The sequence below is a fragment of the Phasianus colchicus genome, chromosome 14 (assembly GCF_987193195.1).
Source record: "Phasianus colchicus chromosome 14, bPhaCol1.hap1.1, whole genome shotgun sequence".
In the NCBI taxonomy this organism is placed as follows: domain Eukaryota; kingdom Metazoa; phylum Chordata; class Aves; order Galliformes; family Phasianidae; genus Phasianus; species Phasianus colchicus.
In genome coordinates, this window is record NC_143449.1 from 7,392,376 (window position 1) to 7,413,168 (window position 20,793).

General features: G+C 37.6%; 1 protein-coding gene across 1 annotated transcript in view; it reads right to left on the reverse strand.

Annotated features, from left to right (window-relative positions):
- Positions 1 to 1,342: 1,342 nt before the first annotated feature.
- The window catches only part of ATP7A (ATPase copper transporting alpha), a 28,205-nt gene continuing 8,754 nt past the window's right edge, over positions 1,343 to 20,793 (reverse strand). The window contains exons 3-23 of the mRNA XM_031594452.2: positions 19,709 to 20,198; positions 18,259 to 18,987; positions 16,056 to 16,256; positions 14,876 to 15,039; positions 14,168 to 14,329; positions 13,517 to 13,593; positions 13,119 to 13,344; positions 12,445 to 12,678; positions 11,927 to 12,018; positions 11,424 to 11,551; positions 11,125 to 11,279; positions 10,664 to 10,798; positions 9,605 to 9,799; positions 9,230 to 9,412; positions 8,708 to 8,921; positions 7,899 to 8,045; positions 7,316 to 7,458; positions 6,785 to 6,988; positions 6,130 to 6,247; positions 5,490 to 5,592; positions 1,343 to 4,688 (exon numbers count right to left, since the gene is read on the reverse strand). Of these exons, the coding sequence (XP_031450312.2) occupies positions 4,412 to 4,688; positions 5,490 to 5,592; positions 6,130 to 6,247; positions 6,785 to 6,988; positions 7,316 to 7,458; positions 7,899 to 8,045; positions 8,708 to 8,921; positions 9,230 to 9,412; positions 9,605 to 9,799; positions 10,664 to 10,798; positions 11,125 to 11,279; positions 11,424 to 11,551; positions 11,927 to 12,018; positions 12,445 to 12,678; positions 13,119 to 13,344; positions 13,517 to 13,593; positions 14,168 to 14,329; positions 14,876 to 15,039; positions 16,056 to 16,256; positions 18,259 to 18,987; positions 19,709 to 20,198 (4,377 nt within the window). The 3' untranslated portion in view covers positions 1,343 to 4,411. The remainder of the gene's footprint in view (positions 4,689 to 5,489; positions 5,593 to 6,129; positions 6,248 to 6,784; positions 6,989 to 7,315; positions 7,459 to 7,898; positions 8,046 to 8,707; positions 8,922 to 9,229; positions 9,413 to 9,604; positions 9,800 to 10,663; positions 10,799 to 11,124; positions 11,280 to 11,423; positions 11,552 to 11,926; positions 12,019 to 12,444; positions 12,679 to 13,118; positions 13,345 to 13,516; positions 13,594 to 14,167; positions 14,330 to 14,875; positions 15,040 to 16,055; positions 16,257 to 18,258; positions 18,988 to 19,708; positions 20,199 to 20,793) is intronic.

Genomic DNA, 20,793 nt, shown 5'->3' on the forward strand with positions numbered 1-20,793 from the left:
GGAGCCAGGGGGAAGAATAGATCTTTGCAGGACTCTGGTCTGAGCAATCCAGAAAACCAGGTGAACTCTTCCAGGAAAACAATAGAATAGTATCATGGAACTCCAGGAAAAAGCACCCCAGACAATCTGCCAGCAGACAGGTGTAAGGAAAGTGCTAGACATGGCACAGCAGGGAGGAAACCAGAGCAATCTTGTAAGCAGAAGCGGGTAGGACTAGTGCTTGAGAAATGCTTTGAGAAAGATCATAATGATATGGGACTTCAGGCTTTGTTCCCCTTTTCTACCCTGACAAATGGAAAGTAGAAAATATCCTGAAGAAAACACCAGCTAGAGACCAGAGCCCGAGGACCAGGTTAGGGTTACACTGAAGTAAGAAGGGCAGCTGGACAGAAGAGCTGAGAAGGGAGCCTTCTTCAGTTACTGGTCCTCATTTCTTCAAATACCAATCAGAGTAATTCCTACACTGCTGCAGGGGATTTGTGCCCAGTCCAAGGAGTATTCTGTGGATGGAGCCTGGCCATCTCCACTACAGAAAGACAGGAGTACTCTGAGCTTTTCTCACAGGTTCATGCCTGGCACTTTTTGTTGAGACATGGCGTGACTGCCTGAATGACTGCGCTTCAGCCAGCCTCTTCTTGGTAGTAAAGGCAAAAAGGGCAAGAGACAACAGGCACAAACTGCAACACAGGAATTCCTGTTTCATCTCAATATAGGAAAGCTTTTTTTTCCCCTTCTCCTGCTCTGAGCAGTGGTGGAGATACTAAAAGATTTGACAAGACTCAATACCGGGCAACCCGCTGTGGCCAGCACCTGCTTTGACAGATCTGCACTTCTTGTGCTCCATTCACAATCTTCAGCAGCTTTCCAACCCCAACTACTCATTCTGTAATAATGTGATGTTCCTTATGTAAGGATTATTCCCCAGTTTCCCACCTTTCACTAAAACACACTCTTTCAAGTAGGCTGGGCATGCTGCTGAAGATCATGCAGCTGAGTAGTACTGGAAGCATATGTAAGAAAACCCTAATACTCACTCCTTAGCCAAATCAGGGACAAAAAACCAAAACAATACTGCTTCACCTTTCCAGTTTCAGAATGAGTTCTTACTTGGTGAAGACAAAATGCATGCAACATGAAAGGCCTTCAGAATCATCCTATACACACACACACACTTCAACCTGCTGCAAGGCAAATCCAACATCACCGTGTCCCGGAGATGCCACGTGTTGCCCTTTAATTTAACAGTGTGGAGGAAGGGATGGGAACAAGTTTTGAACAGCTAGCTGCAGAATCTGCTGTGAAGTCAGCACACAAAGTATTTAAATAAGATCATAGAACATGATTAAAGACACATTTTTTATTATACACTTTATAATTATCACTATAATGATGGAGGCACAATCTTAAGAGAATAGGAATTATGAAACTGCATTTTCCTCAATATAAAGAAATGTAACAGTACTAAATTAACATTCCATAATAGCATTCTTTTTTCCATTCAAGTTTAAAGCATTAGGATGGAACTTGTTTTAAGCAACATCTGTAATAAATAAAATTGCTTGCTTTCATTGTGTTCTGCCAACTTCACATTCTTTTTCATTTAAAATTTCAAGTGTCTACACTTTTAAAACTTTATTGGTAAGATTCGGAGTGATGCTTAAAGCCTTAAGAGAGTGTGTGTGTATATATATATATATATGTATTTAAATAAAACACGTTTTATAAATAGTTACAGAAAACAAAACAAACAAGTAATACATAATTCCATTTGTAACTATGTTTCCAAGAGATATTTTAAATTCTTGAATTCAGTCTACAAGAGGAGTAAGGGACTTACATAGTAAAACATTTACTTTAAGAACACATTTACCTCCCACATTATTTCACTTGCACTGTACATTCAAACTGAAAAATATTTTGGTTCTTCACTGTAAAGCACCTTATAAGATACGTTCATCACAAGACAAGCTTTCTGCAAGTCAGTATTACATACTAGGCGAGTAAGAAGCAGGACTGCACAAACTGTTCTCAAAAACCTGGACTCTGAATTCCTTAATCAGCTATGCTATGCTCAAATGTAAATTCAAGTTCAAAGGACATTTACAGACAGGTTTTCTTATGAAGGAAAACTGGATTGAAAAGGACTTCCAGGCTCAGTCCTGACCACTGCAGTTAGCAAGAGGCATCACTTCATGTAAGCTTCTTTCAGAGGCTTGGTTTCTACCCATACCATCTCTAAAAATATATTTTGAAAGAACGGAACAAATTCCTTATGCTGCTTTATCCACAGAGCAGGAATGTGACCCCATGTAACTGCTGTATCTCCTGCAGTAAGAGCACGATGTCTGTCACTTACAGACCACATGCACCACAGCAGGGGCTGGAGCAGCACCCGCAGCAGTGAAGCTCACCTGAAAGAATGTCAGGATCTGCCTTATGTCTTTGTGTGATTTAGATGACCTATTATCAGCAAAACTCAGACAATAACTTGCAAAACATTTCCTGTTCCATCTGCAAAATCTTGCTGAGAACAACACTGAGAATGAACATGGATTAACAAGACAACTGAAATCTTTGGAAACAGTTTACACAGCCTTAAAGCACAAAAAGCTGCTTGAGAGCATTCTGTTGGCCTTTAGGTAAGTATCCAGTTTGAAAGAAATACCTTTGTTGCTGAAAACCAAGAAAAACATCTTCATGAAATGGCTTTGCAGTAGTGCATTTCAGAATTTCTTAACACATACATACAACCTAATGGGAGTGAAAAGAGGTACTCATGTAGAGATATTAATAGCCTAATTCTGAGACAGAAATATTTCATTTCTTAAATTAGTGGCAGCAATCAATTTTTTTGTCCTCACTGCACTATAACAATACACCGATCTACTAACAACATAACCCACAGCACAGTTCTGTTGTTTTTAACACACTGGTATTTTTCCTGGTAGTTAAATAAAAAAAAGTAAAAACTGCTTTTGACTTATTACGTGCACAATCTATGCATTCATAACAGACTAAGTTAAAAATTAGACCATTACAGAGATCCCTATCCTATTCTGAATTGGATATTACATTTCTAGTGGCTCTATTTGGAATTACATGTTTACACCATTAATTGTATCTTATGATTTAATTCAACAGTATTGAACTTCATAATTGTTTTAAAATGAGATTTACTAAGTACCAAATAGGTAGCTAGCTACTGGGTGATGAACACCAACTTTAGTTCTCATTGAGAATATTTTTAATTTTAATATTCATGATTAAATGATCAAAACCTGCATTTTGAGATTTCAGTTCTGTAACAAATGAAGTTGGTCTTAATTCACAAAGCCTGAATCTGAACATCCCAAACTAAAAAAGGTTTGGACTGATGGAGCAGATTCTGAACCATTCCTGGCCCACTTATCTCTACAGGCAACTGGTGTTAGTGCAGTATCTGAAAAATAATAAATTCTTTGATGAGGTTAGATATTCCCAGAGACTGAACTGTAAATATTTTAAAGGTAGTCTGTGTGACACCAAACTATTCTGGCTTGTTTAAGGAGTGATAGTTGATTTTAGCAGTAAGCACTGGCTACATTGCTGCCTTTTTAAAAGCTAAGCATTTCAGCAAACAGCACATCACATTCATATGCTCAAATCTTTGTTGAAGAGATTGCGAGTTGAGAAAGAGCAAGCCTCCCAGCCCATTCAATCTTCAAGCACACAATCTCTGTAGGAGTGTACTAGGGCAGGGATGTATAGTGTTAAGTGTTAAACCCAGGTTTAACCTGATGTTAGGAAGCAATCACTAAATCTCTCAGTCATCTATCCAACAGAGAGATGTTTTGAAACTAGGAGTGAGAAAAGTTGGAACCAGACATAAAAGAGACGGTGGCATTCGAGAGGAATGATTTCTGGTACAATGCAGGCTGTGGAAACAAGAGCAGTCCTAGAAGTTTTTAAGTAAGGCACATCTATCTGCAAACAGAACTTTCACTATTTTACAAACGTGGCAATTTGTAATTTTTTTAAACATAGTATTAAACCTGACTGTGTATAGAGAAACCCGTTAAAAGGCTGGAACACACATTTCTGGTTCTTTAGTTTCCTTAATTGTATTTAGACATTCTGCCAGAAGATGCTGCACTTCAAGCTTCACGTAAACACAACTCTATTTGCAAACGTCTGCCTTTTTTTGACAAGTCTAGTTTTAAAAAAAGTACACTAGAAGGCCACTAGAAATAAACTTATTTTCTACATTAAGGAAGAAGTATCTGTATAGATAAAATTAAACCCCAGAAAGGCAGAAAAGCATCTGTAACAACATCCAGAAATGATCTTTGCTTGCACAAGCCTGTAGGCAGTTTTCAGGTTGTTTCCACTATTTTTCCATTTTGTTTCTTTCTCTTTTCCTTTTGGAAGTCATTCATAATGTTGTGTCATCATCATCTCCAAAACCTCCCACCAACAGTGAGTGCTTATCTGGTTCATTAAGAACTATGCTGTTCACTGAGCGCTTATCAGAAAAGAGAGAATTTATAGAGGCTCTGCTGTAATTGATGATTCGATCCATTAAACTCAGCTTACGAGTGCCTGTCCCAGTCTCATCAATTCCAATATGGACACTGATTTCTGATGGGCTCTTCTGCTTCATTTGGCCACGGGCTCGGAGCTCCAGTTTCTCAGAACTTGGCTTCTGGTACCTAAAGAAAGGAAGAAATAGAAGAAGGCCAGCATGTCTTTAGTTGAAGTAACAGACACTAAAATATGGAAAGAAGCTAGCTTGTAAGTGCTATTATCATGCATATGCACATTTATAATATGGCTTATAATACAGTGATAAAAGTTCCAGATTTCGCAAAGCTACTATATAACAAGAAGTTAATTTGGTGCTTTTTGGCCAGAATGCAGAACAGGTAAAGCAGACACGTACCACTCAGTATTGAACTGCTTTAGTGGTGCTGAGCATCTGCAAAACATATCAGCAAAGCGCATCTACTGGGAGCTGACCAGCTCTTCTATTCTGCTTCCTCCGAAACCCTACTGTTAACTGAACTGCAAAGAATATCATTCCTACTCCAGTGCTCCTAACTGTGAAGCAAAGAACAAATTGTTCATACACAAATGCAGCTTAGTTTATGTATCAACAATCCCCAGTGCTGCTGCACTGTGTACAGCTGAATTGCTTTGGGAGACTCACTTTTCAGAAATCAGCACGTGCTGAGGTTTCTCCAAAATATCCAAAGGGCATTAAGGAATTTTAAATTTTGAACACTTCTGATTTTTACAGTTCTCTTCATGATAGAAATTACATTTTTAAACACTACTATCTGAAACATTTTTGGTCTGATTACTCTTCTCAAGTAAAAAGAAAACCCCCCACAGATGTGCAAAAGTTGTTCTTCAAGAAGTTTCTCATGTCATAGTGTCACAGACCCACAGTCATTTTCTACCACTTAGAGAAAAAGGTCTGAGCTTCAAATCTAAACATTGTTTGTACTCACATCTTTAGCAGCAAAGAAGAAAGAACAACAGAAACAGAGGAGGCAGCCATTGCTGCAGATCCCATCCAGGGCTGCAAAACCAGACCAATGGGCAAGAACACACCTAGAAAAAGAAAATGATGAGTTAAGGGCAGGAACATGGCATTCTTCAAGTAGGAATCCACTGTCTTCTGTAAAAACACAAAACTCCACATAAACTGTCTAATGTTAGTTCCATTTCAATTGTATTTATGGATATACTTTTAGTATAGTGTTAAATGACAAATACTTAATGTAAATATTTATATTCTAGCTCAGGCAGAACCCATACATGAATATATCTGAATATATCGTTTATATAATTTGATATACAGAAGTAGGCATGTCTTACCAGCCTTCAGTAAAATGTTTGTTCACAAGATCAGGCTCACTCAATGAACAGTTTATTTTAAAGTCAGTTTTATGTGTTAAGTGCATCTATAATAGCTGTAATATCAGAGAGGACAATGCACAAATACATCACTGCACACTCTGCAGGCACAGAACTCTGCACGTACTGTCAGACAGAAACAAGAAAATGGATTCTATTCCATACAAAAATAAATTGCTGTCTTCTAATGACTAAGCACAATTTTATTATCACAGGGAAACATTCACATACCAGCAGCTATGGGAACTCCAACAAGATTATAAATTAGAGCAAAGACAAAGTTGATCCGGATCCTTTTGACAGTCTTCCTTGACAAATCAATACTTGCTACCACATCCATCAAGTCATCCTGGAAGTTAACATTTATTGGGGATGTCAGAGATAAAAAGCATACTCATGCAGCATCACCATACTCCCAGTTTAAAGCTAACTACCACGCACTGGATGTTAACAGACTACATGTGCTGAACTTCTCTGATCTATTGTGTCTGCATAGAGCTCATACAATGAGCACCAATTTTATTCCAGACATCCCCACAACCTAAATGAACATACACAGCACCATCTGTGGTACAGCTCTAGGTGCATACCCCTCTGTCAAGGTATTGTTGATGTGTGGGAAGAAGCGACTATAACACTGGAGATATTCCATACATTCCTTAAGTATAACTCACTACTGCCAAAAGTCACCTCACTTCTTAGTTCTTTGGCCGACTCCCAAGATCTAACTGCCCCCAAATTAGTAGCCAGAAAATAAGGAAAGATTTCTTCCTAGGACAAGCACTCTACTAAAGAAGCAAGACAAAAGACAACACCTAATTGTAATTGTTTATGAAAGTGCTACACCAATGCAATTGAAATTATATCACACACTCTTCTTTCTTACCTTAATGAGAACCACGTCAGCTGCCTCAATAGCTACATCAGTACCTGTGCCAATAGCAATTCCCACATTAGCCATAGCAAGTGCTGGGGAGTCGTTGATACCATCTCCAACCATGGCCACCCGTTTTCCTTCATCCTGTAATTGTTTCACTTTGGCCACTTTATGAGAGGGAAGAACCTCTGCAAACACTTTAGAGATGCCAACCTATGGGGAGGGGCAGAGACAGAGAACACAAGAATAGCTTTCTCACTAGCTATCACATTATTAGAGGTGGTAGCTTGTACTATAGAGGCTGAATGTCATGCTCATGAGTCAAAGACCAAACCCATCTGATATGAAAATAAGTCTCATTTCAAAGCTAACATTACTCCTATTCAAAAAGGATTTCAGTCCCCCTTCTTATTCTGTTATACATCAACATTTTTCACCACAGATCAGTTCTATGTTAGCCACATGCATTAGCAGCATGACAATATCTGTTCAGTAAGTGGGATGTAGCAAGTTTAAACCACAACACACGTAACTGCTTACCTGAGAGGCAATGGATCTTGCTGTTTTGCTGTTGTCACCAGTCATTAGAACAACTTCTAAACCCATATTCTTCAAAGTGTAGACTGCCAGCTCAGCTTCTGGTTTTACAGTATCAGCAATAGCTATCAAGCCACACAGCACTCCTTAAAAACACAAAGGAGTTTGTAGTAAGTTGGGTTTCTTTGGGGGTTGATGATGGGAGAAAGGAAGTAATATTTTCTTTAGTAAGACCACTTCTAGAAACACTACTATTGACAACAAAAGATAGAATATGAACAGCTATTGGGGCAGCAGTGGTTAAAGCCACAGAGTACAGATTGTCCAACAACAAGAGAATTGTTTTTTTTCCTCCTTTCTTCCACTTTGCTCTCCTTCAAGTCTTTACCTTGAATTCACACCTCCTATCAACTGAAAAAGGCAGGAAGAGGTTTTCTCATATGAAAATGTTTCAAAACTTAGCTAATCATGTGTTTTCATCCCATTAATCTACTTCAGGTGTAACTGTTAAGGCATTACTACTTATTAGTTTCTATTTAACTGGTGACTAATCAGCCTCTGAACAAAGAGATGGCAATGAACTTACCATCAACAGCTATGAGAACTGCTGTGCGACCTCTCCTCTCATGCTCAATCATGGCTTTGTCAACATCATTTTTAACAAGAAGGCCATTTCTGTTCATCCATTCCCGGTTACCAATGAGAACAGAGTATTTTTGAGAAGTAACTGCAGCTGAAAGAAGAAACACTCTTGCCATCATACAGATAATTAGGAAGCTTCCTGCCAGCTAATCCTACTCAGTATGCACTGAAATATTAGTGAATAATTTAAACAATATTGAAAGAGACTTCTTTTCCCCCTCAATCCATCTCTTCAGGTGCTCATGACAAGAACACTGCTAACATTTCATCAGCAATAGGTAGTTACTACTTTGGTGGGCCAAGAATCACAGGTCATGGGGCAGTAAAGGAAAAAGTCTCTCGGTGCTTTTAATTTAATGTTCTCATACAGTTGAAAGGTCCAACTGCGAGCCGCTCTTGATTGAAAAAGTCATATGTGGAAATAAACATGATTTTGATTAGCAAACAGTAACTTGGGATGAAACTAGTAAGTAAAGAAAAGAGAGCTAAGAGACAATTCCCCATGATTTTCCAACTCTATAGTTAATAACTTCAGTTGTACTTATACCAACAGAATGTTTTTATCCAAATACCCCGAGTGATGTGTGACCATGAAATAAACAAATGGCCAACTCTATTTCATAGGTGACTTGATGCAAGCCTAGTTTTCCAGGGCAGAAAGAAAAGGATCTCATTTTTAAGGATCCTGACTAAGAGCCAAAACCAAAGGCATGTCTTGCAATACATTTAATTTATGAACTGGAGTCAGCTTACTTGGCAAGTCAGCATCAATAATCAGAGCAGGCTGCACCAATTCCTCCATGTGTTCCTCAACTTTTACAAGTGTCACATTTTTAATATTGTTTTCTTCAACCATTTTATTTTTCCTGTAGAGCAATGGTTCTATATTGGTGACTTTACAGCTAATGCCGCAGCCTGGAACTACCTGAAAGTCTGTACATGTCCCAAGGGTTTCTGAACCCAGTTCCTTCAGAAAAAAAAGCAGAAAAAAAAAAGCAAAGAAATTTAAATACATAGGAGCACGCAACATTTACAAAATTCACAAGTGTAATCTAAGCAGGAGAGCAGAGAAACATTCAATCTATAATCAAAATGTAAATGTGAGCATCCAGTGGATCCAGAATATGATCAAGGGATTTACAATGGCCTCACAATTTTCAGTACTCCATTTGAATACATCAATCATTTTCTAAATGACTCAAGACCATTTGTACTTATTAAGTAATGCAGGAGAGATTTATCTGTAATACAAACAATTCTGCCTATACAATTTACCTTTTTGCAGTATTTTGTTATTGCTGCTCCGAGAGGATGCTCACTGTTACTCTCTGCAGTTCCCACAATTGCCAGCATTTTATTATGTGGCAGTCGATTACTCTCTACTAGGTATTTCACACGCATCACTTCTGGAGTTCCATGGGTAATTGTACCCGTTTTGTCAAATACAACCACATTTACCTGCAGCAAAACAGGAAGACATCATTCAATGAAAAATGCTTTAATGTATAGCTAGCTTGGAAAACCTCATTTTTAATCAAACTTTCTAATTTGCTACTTACAAAGATGTAGAACTCTGCTCAGGCAGCAACTGGCAAAATACTACTGCTACCAGCCTTCTGAGCTTGCGTACAACAAACCCACATTTCTTACCTTATGTGCCATCTCTAATGGTTCTCCTCCTTTGATCAGTATGCCATTCTGAGCTCCTACTCCAGTACCAACCATCACAGCCGTCGGGGTTGCTAACCCCAGGGAACAGGGGCATGCAATACACAAGACAGTGATAGAGGCTTGGAATGCAAAGCGGATTATCACTTCAGTTGCAGAAATGCTCTTATTGTAGCCCTAGTGACAGAAATTCGTTTTATTTACAAAAGAAATTCAGCAATGAAAACAATGTATTTAACTACACATCACCCTTGATGTAAAAAGAGAAAAGTAGTAAAAAGAAAAAAAGTAAAAATTGCAAACATGCAAGATGAAGTATTAAAACTGAAAGCACAGGAAAAATTATGCTATAGCTAAGATTAATTACAAAATTCGTTATTAGTATCTAAACTTCATTATATACAGCCTGTACTCCTGACTTGTTTTATTGATAAGACATTTTCTTAAAAAGGGGACACACTCTATGACAGCTCTTCTGAACTTTGATAAAACATACCTCATCGAGAGTTTATGCCATAACAAAGACACAAACATTGTTCTCCTGCAACTAATACATCCTGACTGGAAATCTAGTCCACAAAAAAACCTGAGAGCTAAAAAAAACCCCAAGGTACAAATCAGGATTCTCATTCTCCATTCACATGGAATATGAATTCCACTGATTTCAAAGGTGAATTTACACGTAGCTATGCTAAGAAAACTAGAGGCAGAATTGTAGCCTATGATGCAAAGAATTTTCAACCCCCACGAAGAAGGAAATACTAAACCTTGAAGTTTTCCAATTTAGTTTTTCTGTTCAGTTTTTAAAACACTAACTTTCAAGAGGTGGTTAATTACTGAATATTCTGTATGTGAAAATATCAGAGCAAATTTACAGTACAAAATAGATATAAATTAGAGGAATGAGAATACTGTAATTTCATGCATTTCCACCCAACTGCCTGCACGAATAATCTAAAAATGGGACTGCTGCAGCCTAATAGATTTGTAGGCTTATTATATGTGAAATATTTCAGAAGTCATTTAAGAAGACTGACTTACCAGAAAATATTTTTCTACTATTTCGAAATCCACAAATCCAATTATAATCCAGGCAAGGAGGGTAACCACAGAGACAACCACAATAAAAGGAACAAAGTAGCCACTAATTTTGTCTGCAAATTGTTGTATAGGAGCCTAGGAAAAAGAAAAAAACAAGTGTCAGCTCCATCAGCACCATGCTTATTGTCTTCTATGCCTTCAGACCCAAACGTAATCATAAACAAAATCTCAGCGCATTTGGCAAACCATGCTTGTAATTACATGTTTATTCTGTAAGATGATGAGATTTGGAGCAGTGGATCATATCAAAGTTCTCATTCAGTTAAAAAAAAAGCCAAAACCAAAATTCATGGTCCAGCTGCAATTCAAATCTAAACAACCTTAGTCATTTTGCAAACAATTTGGTGTGCTGATGCCCAACTACAACAAAACCCAAATGCTTAGGTTGATACTACCCCTACCTTTGAGGTCTGGGCCTCCTCCACAAGTTTAACAATCTGCGAAAGAGTTGTGTCAGCTCCAACATGGGTTGCTGAAATCAGCAGTGATCCATTCTGATTAATGGAACCCGCAATAACTGTGCTGCCAGGCTTTTTAGTCACAGGCATCGCTTCACCTAAGGAAAGGTCAACAACAGACAACTGATGGAGCTTTTGCAGCAATGTTATTTCTTAAATTAAAAAGTTTCAACTTTTCTTCTTCAGACTCATTTAAAAGAGAACAAAACATGTTTATACTTGCAAACAAAGTAAATGCTCACCTGTGATAAGAGATTCGTCTACCATAGAGTGTCCTTCAATAACACGACCATCCACTGGGAATTTGCCTCCTGGCACCACTTTGACAACATCACCTCGCTGAACCAGTTCAACATCAACTTGCTCCTCACTGGAGAGTTTTTAAACAAGCAATTGTTAACTGAAGCTCCCCAGGCAAAAGCACTATACATAAAGCATAATTCCACTAGTTAACGTTGTTAGCTTAACAAAGGCTGTTTTACAGAGCACTAAGCCTATCATATGTTAATTAACCTTCCAGTTGAGAAAATCCACTTATTTCCTTATTAGCAAAAATTAGTAGGATTCCAATAAAGCAAATTGCAGTAGTGTTTACTTTTCTGCATTTTAACATTTTCAAATACAAATCTGCCACCAAATCTGAAGTCATTATCTTCACAGTTCTACAGAATTATAACATTTCTCTGTGAATTTAATATATTATCAACAAAAATGGAACAATAGAAAATGCAAATGACAAAGATACCTTAAGAGAATGTTATCGGGGCCCAAGGTAACAATAGTTGCTTCAGTAGCTTGTAATGAAATTAGTCTTGCCAGTGCTTCTGAGGTTTTACCCTAGAATAATAATTTTCATATTTTTCTGACTATGGTATTGCAAAAAAAATTGTAGGGTAAATGACAACTTCATATGCTGCAGTCTACTCTTAAGAAAATACCTTCTGAAAATGGATTTGCATTACTTCATTTTTTTTTTTTTTTTTTTACTAGTTCAGTTACTGAAGATTTTATAACAAAAAGGTTAAAAAAATATAACAAGGCTTTTGCATCTGACATTTTTTAAGGTATGCACCATTCTGAAATTATACTCAGTGTCCTACAGCTTGTAGATATGGTGCTTTGCATTTGATGATGTCAAGAACAAATGTTTACTATGTACTGTAGGCAGCACAAAACTTCTGCCATCACTACTGAGAACTGTCTGAAATACAACTGCCACGCTATGCTCTTTTTACCCATCACAAGTACTTTTACTTTCCTTACCTTTGCAACGTGCTCCAGCCACCGGCCCAACGAGATGAATGCCAGCAGCATGGGAGGTGTGTCAAAGAAAGTCACAGGGTTTACTTTTGCTTTCTCAGCCATTGCAACTAGAAGAATAACAAACGAGTAGACGAACGCAATGGAGGTTGCCAGAACAATGAGCACATCCATGTTTGCAGTTCTGTGCTTCAATGCTTTGTATGCCTGTATATAGAAGTGCCAGCCTCCAAATATCTGTAACAGTAATGGCACCTGTTATATTCTGTACACACATTTTAATACACAGCAGCAGTATTTTTCTGAGAAACAGTAATTTTTTTTTCTGGTCTTTTGTTTCTCCATCACTTACTGAACCAAGTCCTGTCTCTGCTCAAGAGCTAAATCTTAGATCTTCCCTTCAGTATTCCCAGATCACCTCACCTCCATGCAGCTCTACCAGCTCCTTCCCATGCCCACTGGCTACAGCTAGACAAGCTGCCTCAGATGCTGTCAGACTGCATAGCACCCACACACTGATTGACCTGTCCTTAACAGTCCCCAGCACTGTTGATGTTAGCAGCAGCAATGGCACCACAGAAGTATTTTCCTCTAGTGCAACAACAGTCACTTGTCAAATTTAATTTCTCCAATGTTTTCTCAAACCCCAAACTTGGAGTTGTCATATTGCCACTTACCTGTACAGGGACACAGAGTAAGAATGACAGAAAATTCATAACAGACAGTCCTGGCAGGAGCTGGTGTTCCAAGAACATAGAGGAGTGAATGGCCTCCATTTCCTCACTACTCATGTTGAGATGTCTGTGAGCATCCGAGAGTTGACCGTCCACAACCATCATGTAAATCATCATCGCCATGACAGGAATACAGAAGACCAGACTCACAAAAAAAGACCTTCTCCACCTTAGGTTTAAAAATAAATAAGTACATTTGTTTTGCTGTCAAATGCTGAATAACATTTTAGCTGGCAAGTCCTTACAAACTAACAAAATTTCATAAACTTTACTAAAAGAGAAAATAGATCAAAAAAGCAAAGATGTTTATATATAATCTAAATATATTCAGGAATACTTACTGCCTTATTTCCTGTCTGTGATCTAGATGACTAGCAGATCTATCTTTTTTCACTAAAGCAGTTGTGAAATCTAAATCCTAAGGAGAAATAAATAAATACATAAATAAATGAGAACAGCGAATTTAAAGACTGATTGCACTCTTAATAACTTATGCACATATTACTGATAGCACCAGCCTGCACAACAAATCAAATGATTTGTTTCATTAACGTTTTCAGAGATGACTGCTTTTATCTCTGCACAGGTTAACTTAAGAAGTTAAAGTTTTAGAAAAGTTGATTTCTACATCAAACATTAAAATGCAAGTCTAAAATGTGACTTTCAAAAAATGATTATTCCTGAAGTATATAAAACGAGGGACAATGTCAAGTAACTTATTTAATCTCTCTTCTGCTACAGTGTTTTACTATCCTGCAAAACTACAGGTTGTTATCTTCAAATAGCCTGGCTTTCCCAATCTCTCTCTTTAATGGAGCTTTGTTTCTGAGCTGTGAGAACGCTCACTTTACCTGCAGAAATCTGTGCTGAGAGCAAGACAGTGGTAGGCCAGAATTTCTTCCCTTTGATAGCTTTCCCCTCTGTTGTGGAGTATGAAACTATTCAAAAGACACTAGTTATTTTATCAGATGTGGTGCCTTCACAAAACTAACCTTTATCACTTGTATAATATCTCGAGGACCTATAATCTCAGGATCATATTTAATATGTGCTTTGTTGGTTGCAAGAGCTACTGAGCAGTATAAAACACCATTAGTCTTCATAAGGGTGGATTCTATTTTGTGCACACAAGCAGCAGATGTCATTCCTCTCACCTGTAAAATAAAGGTTTCCTTTAGTCATCAAAACAAAAAGTTAATGCATCTTTAGGAAACAGGAAAAGAAAATGTGCTTGTAACTAGCCTGACCTACTTATTGCTTATGTCTGGGCTCTGAAGCATAAGACTGGAGGAACACTTATGAAGGATGAGAGCACCACAGAGGAAGCACAGTGTAGAGACTTAGTTATTAAGCTCTACTAAACCTCTGCTACCTCTTCATGCTCAGAGCTGGGAACTCTGAGCTAGACTTAGCTACAAAATAATAAATAGACAAATCAGAATAACTCCACCAAAATAAGGGGTATTTCTCTTTCACTTCAGCATAGTAGTTTGAGCCAACACAGTTGAAGGACAACCTTAAAATCAATACACAATTTGTGCTACATACCTAATGCACTCCTATGGCTTGAATTTTTGTTTTTATTTTTTTTACATTAAGCTCTATTATATTTTTCAAACATTAAGAAGCAAATTATTACACAATCATGTTCAATAGTTAAAAATAAAGACAAGGGTAGTTGTTTTTAATTACTAACTTACAACAAGATCCAGAATTCCATCTCCTTCACCACTGCTTTCCATCACAGTAGCTCCAAATCCCAGTTCCCGTATGAGCTCTGCAATAGCTGAAGGCTGTATGACAGCAGGATTATACCTCACTTCTGCCTTTCCTGCCATTAGGGCAACAAGTATTGAATGTATTCCTAGAAAAGAACAATGTGAAAATAGTAGTTTAGACTTAAGACAGACCTCTGTGTTTATGAGAATGTAACAGCACAACAGCAATCCACTGAAGTTGAGAAATCTACCATATTTCAGGTACATACAAATGAAAACATAAGCATTTCTGCAAGATACATCAACAGTGCAACAAAAGCTTGGGAGCACAGATGTGAACAACGAAAGTACCACTGCAACTGAAAAACATGCAGCTCACATTTACCATTTAACTACAAACAATTTACTCTGTGGAAAGATGAGCCACTTACGAAAAAAATCTTCTACTTCAGTCTGTTTTTCTGGTTTAATTATAGCATTTCAAAATTCTTTTTGCTCAAAAGAGAATTTGAGTGAACGTGTTTTGGAAAGTGTAGATCTAACAACATGCAATCCTACTGTACTAAGTTAAAAGGAAAGTACAAAAAACTTTTAGGATGGCAAAGCAATATTCCAGGTTACCTTGGAATACATCCATATTCATTATGATATTTAAGTACAGTCTATAATAATGACTCCTCATTATACTTATGCAACTATTTGTTTCTGCAAATATACACTCTGACAGAAAGACAGACATCATTGTCCTGACTTGCAAAGCTAAAATTAGCTTACCTCTCTTTAATCCATAATACTGCCATTCTCTAATAGTTCCATTTGTAATACAGACACAAATGCTTTTTAGTTTGCAGATCTGGGCAAGTCATACCAATAGAAGAGATCTGTTTCAGTTTCAAGAGGATTCATATTTGATGTCTATATATTCTCTTTAGAGTAACCCAGCTCCTGCTTTTACAAGGGCAGTCTCCAGCCAGCATGCCAACACAGAACCAAGATTTACATTCTCTTCTCATCCTATGAACCAACTGCAAGTAGACTCTGTTCTCTCTTAAGAAATTTGTTTCAACAGTACTTCTCTTGACAACCCACCAATTACAAACAGTACAAAAACTAAATGTGTTCTCTAAAAGAAATGCTTAGAAGCATAACAGATCATACTGACCATCTTCTCTTCGCAAGTTTCTCTCAATGTTGGCTACACATGAAGCACATGTCATTCCTGTGACTTGGACGTAGCACTTTGACATGCTCTTGGACTCTTGTTTAGCAACAGAGCTCTGTAACATTTTGGAGGTAGGCACAGCAGATTCCGGCTGCTCTTTGCGTGTGGGCTGAGTTATTCCCACAGGCAGTTCTGTCTTCTCTGAAAAAGAGGTTGAAATTTGTGTCATTACAAGTAGACATTAAAATTAACTATGACCTGACTATGTAAGGCATTATTACATGTACATTTTCAGACAAAAAACATCTGACTTGCATCAATAACAGAGCAACTCTAAACCTTGCCAGGAGCAGAAAACTAGCAAACTTAGGCTAAGTTTAGAGTACCGTGGTAAAAATATAGCATTATTTGTACACTTGAAGTGGTACCAACCAAAAACAGGCAAATTTTTTCCCCCCATCCTCATGCCAGAAAATTACAATTTGACTATTTTATGAAAGAGAAGTCTGCAATGTCAGTATCAGTTGCTTTGATTGAGTGGGTAATTGATGTATGGTTTTACCAGGCTACAGAAATACTGCTGGCTAAAAAAAAATATAAATAAAGATTTCACAGATCATGGAAACATGCAAAGTCTTCTAGATTATTTTATCACATATATTTTCTCAATACTCGAGCCATAAAAAAAACCCAGTCTTGATTAAACTTTTCTATTAAAAAAAAGTCATGGCCATATCTAACTGTCTGTTCCAAGCAACATTTCTCAGACCAATGAAGCGTGAAGAAATTGTCTTCAGGCCCATTCCTAATGTGGGATAGTGAACACCAGTCAACATTCAGACACTTACGGTATCGTATTTGCTGTATGACTTCATGATGGCTGCTTATTTAAAATCCTGTATTCACAAAGTACAGAATTTATAAGAGAACCTAAAAACAAGTTTATTTCGCATTTTAACAGGTGAAAGGAGGTAGTGCCTAAGCAGTGCAGAAGTTTAACTAAACTTTGGTTATGAAGTGATTTGGCACATTTGACAGGATTTTCTTTCAGGATGTGATGTATTTAAAGCACTGGAATGGGCTGCCCAGAGAAGTCCCCATTCCTGGAGAAATTTAAGAGTCATGTGGACGTGGCACTAAGGGACATGGCCCAGGGAGGGGAATCTGCAGGTTGGGTTCTTGGTTGCACTTGATAATCGCAAAGATTTTTTCCAACTCAGACGGCGTTTAGACCACTGAAACTTTGCCTGTCTTGTTAAAATTTTTCTTTTCTTTTCCTCGTTGTATTCATCCATCTTGTGGTACATCCTTTATCCTCTTTGATAGCTTGCAAGCTAAACATCTGCTTTGCAACCTTAGCTTTACATGTAATTTCATTGACTTTACCTGAGGCACAAGGTTCATGCATGTTTTGTACAGAAATTCAGTGTTTTTGGTCTTAGAGAATGGCTCTCAAACCACAGACAGCTGCTTCTCATATCAGATTCAGATACTATATTCATGCAGGAGCAATATAAAAGGAATTAAACGTGAGCATGTGGCTTTACTTCTTTGGTTACTGCCATGAAATCTCTCACTTGCTCTATTTCTTAAAACTTAGTGAAAAAAAAAAAATGGAGCTTCACTGTTCCCTCAAGAAGTCTCTTCCAGAAGGTTAACAGAGACAATCCAGATGGGTATGAATGGGATTTTGCTACCTAGCTACCTGTTCCCACTGTGCAATTACTTTTAGCATACCAGACATAATGGCAAGCTACATTTTAATTTCTTCATTGATATCCACACTCTTCAGGTTTTTGTCACTCTCAGTCATGTCAAAGTCAGGTTACAGCCCTTTGGTTACTCCTCAAGTTTTCTCTAATAATTTCCTACTAAAGAAACCAGCCCAGCAATCTACTATTCTTAGCAGCTTGCAAAGCCCCTTTTACCCTCCACGTTCATTCCATGAATATCAGACAGCAGCAAATTGAGACACCATTTGAATATCAATATTCCTATTTCCAGATATCTCAATCATTTCTTATCAGTCTAGAGTCTTAAAGGAAGCGTTACGTGTACACTTAACTCACTCACTGAAAATGAAGATATAAAATTTCTCTCGACATGCAGGAAGTATAGCATGTTAACTGTTATTTTCATCTTCAGTGGTACCAAATCCCAAACAGAACTGCATAATACTTTTAAAAGTTTAATATGTCATTACCTGGCAAAGAAGCATCAAACCCCATATTTTCTATAGAGGATCGCAAATCTTCTGGGCATGTCTGCAGAGGGTCGTATTCTATAATTCCATTACTATTTGCCAGAGAGACATTAATAGATTTTACACCAGCCTTTTGGGAAATGACTCCTTCGATAGACTGCACACAAGAATTACAAGTCATTCCTTCAATGTTTATCACAACGACTTGAGTAAGGGGCTGGCCAGCATCCTTCACAGACTTCAGTGGAGATGCCAGTGCAGGGAAAAGTGCTACATTTTCGTATTTGTCAAGAAGGCTGACTTTAAATGTCTGTGGGGACACTGCCTCTATGGCACTTCTCAGTACATCTATGGTAATTAAGTTTGGGTTGTATTTTACAATAGCAGATTTATTCTCTAATGAAACAACTATATTTGTTACTGATGGGAGTGTCGATATGGTGCTTTGAATATTGAGGACACATGAACTGCAGTGCATGCCATCAATTCTGAAGACAGCAGTCTTTGTATCGCTCACGTTACTTGTGTTTTCTTTCAGTGGTGCTGTGTCAGAACTTTTGGTCTGAGTATTCTTCAGCCTTTCCAGGTCAACAGCATTGAGCTTAAGGGGTCTCGGCTGCTTTTTGAAAGATGCTGTGAAACCTGCAGCTTCAATTTGGCATCTGATCTCTTCTGCTGTAATTAGATGAGGCTGATACACAACAACAGCTTCCTGATTGTCCAAGGACACTGAAAATTAAACAAGAAAAAGAAGTGTGCATTACTGCCCTAAGCATATCAAGCATTTTTCTGTAAGAGCAATAGATGTCATCAAGGGTTACAAAAAAAGGTTTCAAATGCTCAGAAATTTAACTGGAATGGAAAGGAGATTTAAGTGGCCCAGTAATTTTCAATGTGATTTAGTTCAATTGTTAATTGTCTGGACAATGCCACAATTCCTGTATTCTCTTTCTTCTTTTCAGTTTTTACTCTTGTCCCAGGATGCTCGCAAATAACATCACTATTTCTTAACAGATACATTCTTTTATCCAGGGCCTACCACATTACATTCATGTTAAAGCTATTTATACAGATGATTTCCTTTTGAATACAGTCATGTAAGACAATATTAATTTTAATTGGAAAGAAGATATAAACTAACATTAACTGCAACACAGAAAAGACATACGGTATTGAAGGATTCTATGACTGAAAATAAATTTAAAAAACTCTACTACTACTCCAGTTTCCCTATCAAAACAAACCAAACACTGAATGCTATCATTCACTTAACAGAAATATCCTCACCGTAGTTTGGTCCCCCTTCACTTCTACTCCAAATTAAACATGCAACTATGCATCTTGTACCACAATAGGGAACTGTTTTATCTAAAACCAAGATATCTCCAGAATGCCATCAGAAGACAGTACCTATTAAAAAAAAAAAATAGTTCTATAAGAAAGGCTTTACCTTTAATCCGTTGAATTCCTTGCAATTTGCCAATCTTCCCTTCAATAGTGCTAGTGCAGGAATGACAGGTCATCCCCTCCACTTTCAGGCGCAACAAAACACTACTTGCATGAGACCAGCTGGGATCTTCACACGTTCCTGGAGTTACCTCTGGTGCTGAAATACTTAAGTCCACTCCTGGGACCATTTGGACAATCTGCTTGCCATTTACAACAGAAGAAAGAAAAGTCACCACTGCAGATTTTTGATCAGAAGACATCTTAACATCCAGGATACCTTTGTTCTTCAGCAGTGTACTACGAAGCTCTTTAGATGTTAGAGCTGATTGAGTAGGAATAGTAAGAAAAATAGTGTCAGGTAGAACAGGTTGTGGGTTTGAACCAGCTGATGTAGCATCAAACCCCATGTCATATATTGCTTCCTGCAGTGTTGCTGGAGTGTGCAGTTTTGAGTCATAAATAATGACGGCATTCTTATCTTCTAGAGATACCTTGCAAAGAGAAAAATAATGAAAACCAATTTAGCAAATTGCAACATTAAGAGATAGGAACTAATAACCCGCATGGGATTATGAACAGTTATTATTTGCAGATGTTAGTAATACCTGTCCAGTATCATTTTATCCATCACTACCCACTCTGAACAATGAAGCCATACCAATGGCCATCACACAATAACTTCTGCTCATCTGTTTAACAGCGTGGTAGACAAAGATGATTTATTTTGTCTCCTTGCCAACTTCAGAATCCTTTAAGAAGAATCTGTCAGGCCACATTTTCTTAAGACATCCAGACAACATCAATACATCTTATAGTAAAACAAACTCTCTGCAATCTCAGTGCAATTCAATCAAAAGCAAATAAGCCCACAGTAAAAAAAAAAATTAACTGTTTGCACAATTTTGCAGTTAGTAGTAATACAAGAGTAATTACAAGGACAGAAGAAAAGGTTCTTTGAAAAATCCAAAATATTTAAGTAGCAGTGAAAGGAGTCCAATAATTCTTGGCATCTTAGGCACAGGTTATTACTCTGTTTTGTGGAATGAAGTGCATCAGACTTCAGAGAGCAAAATACAGTTTTGAAAT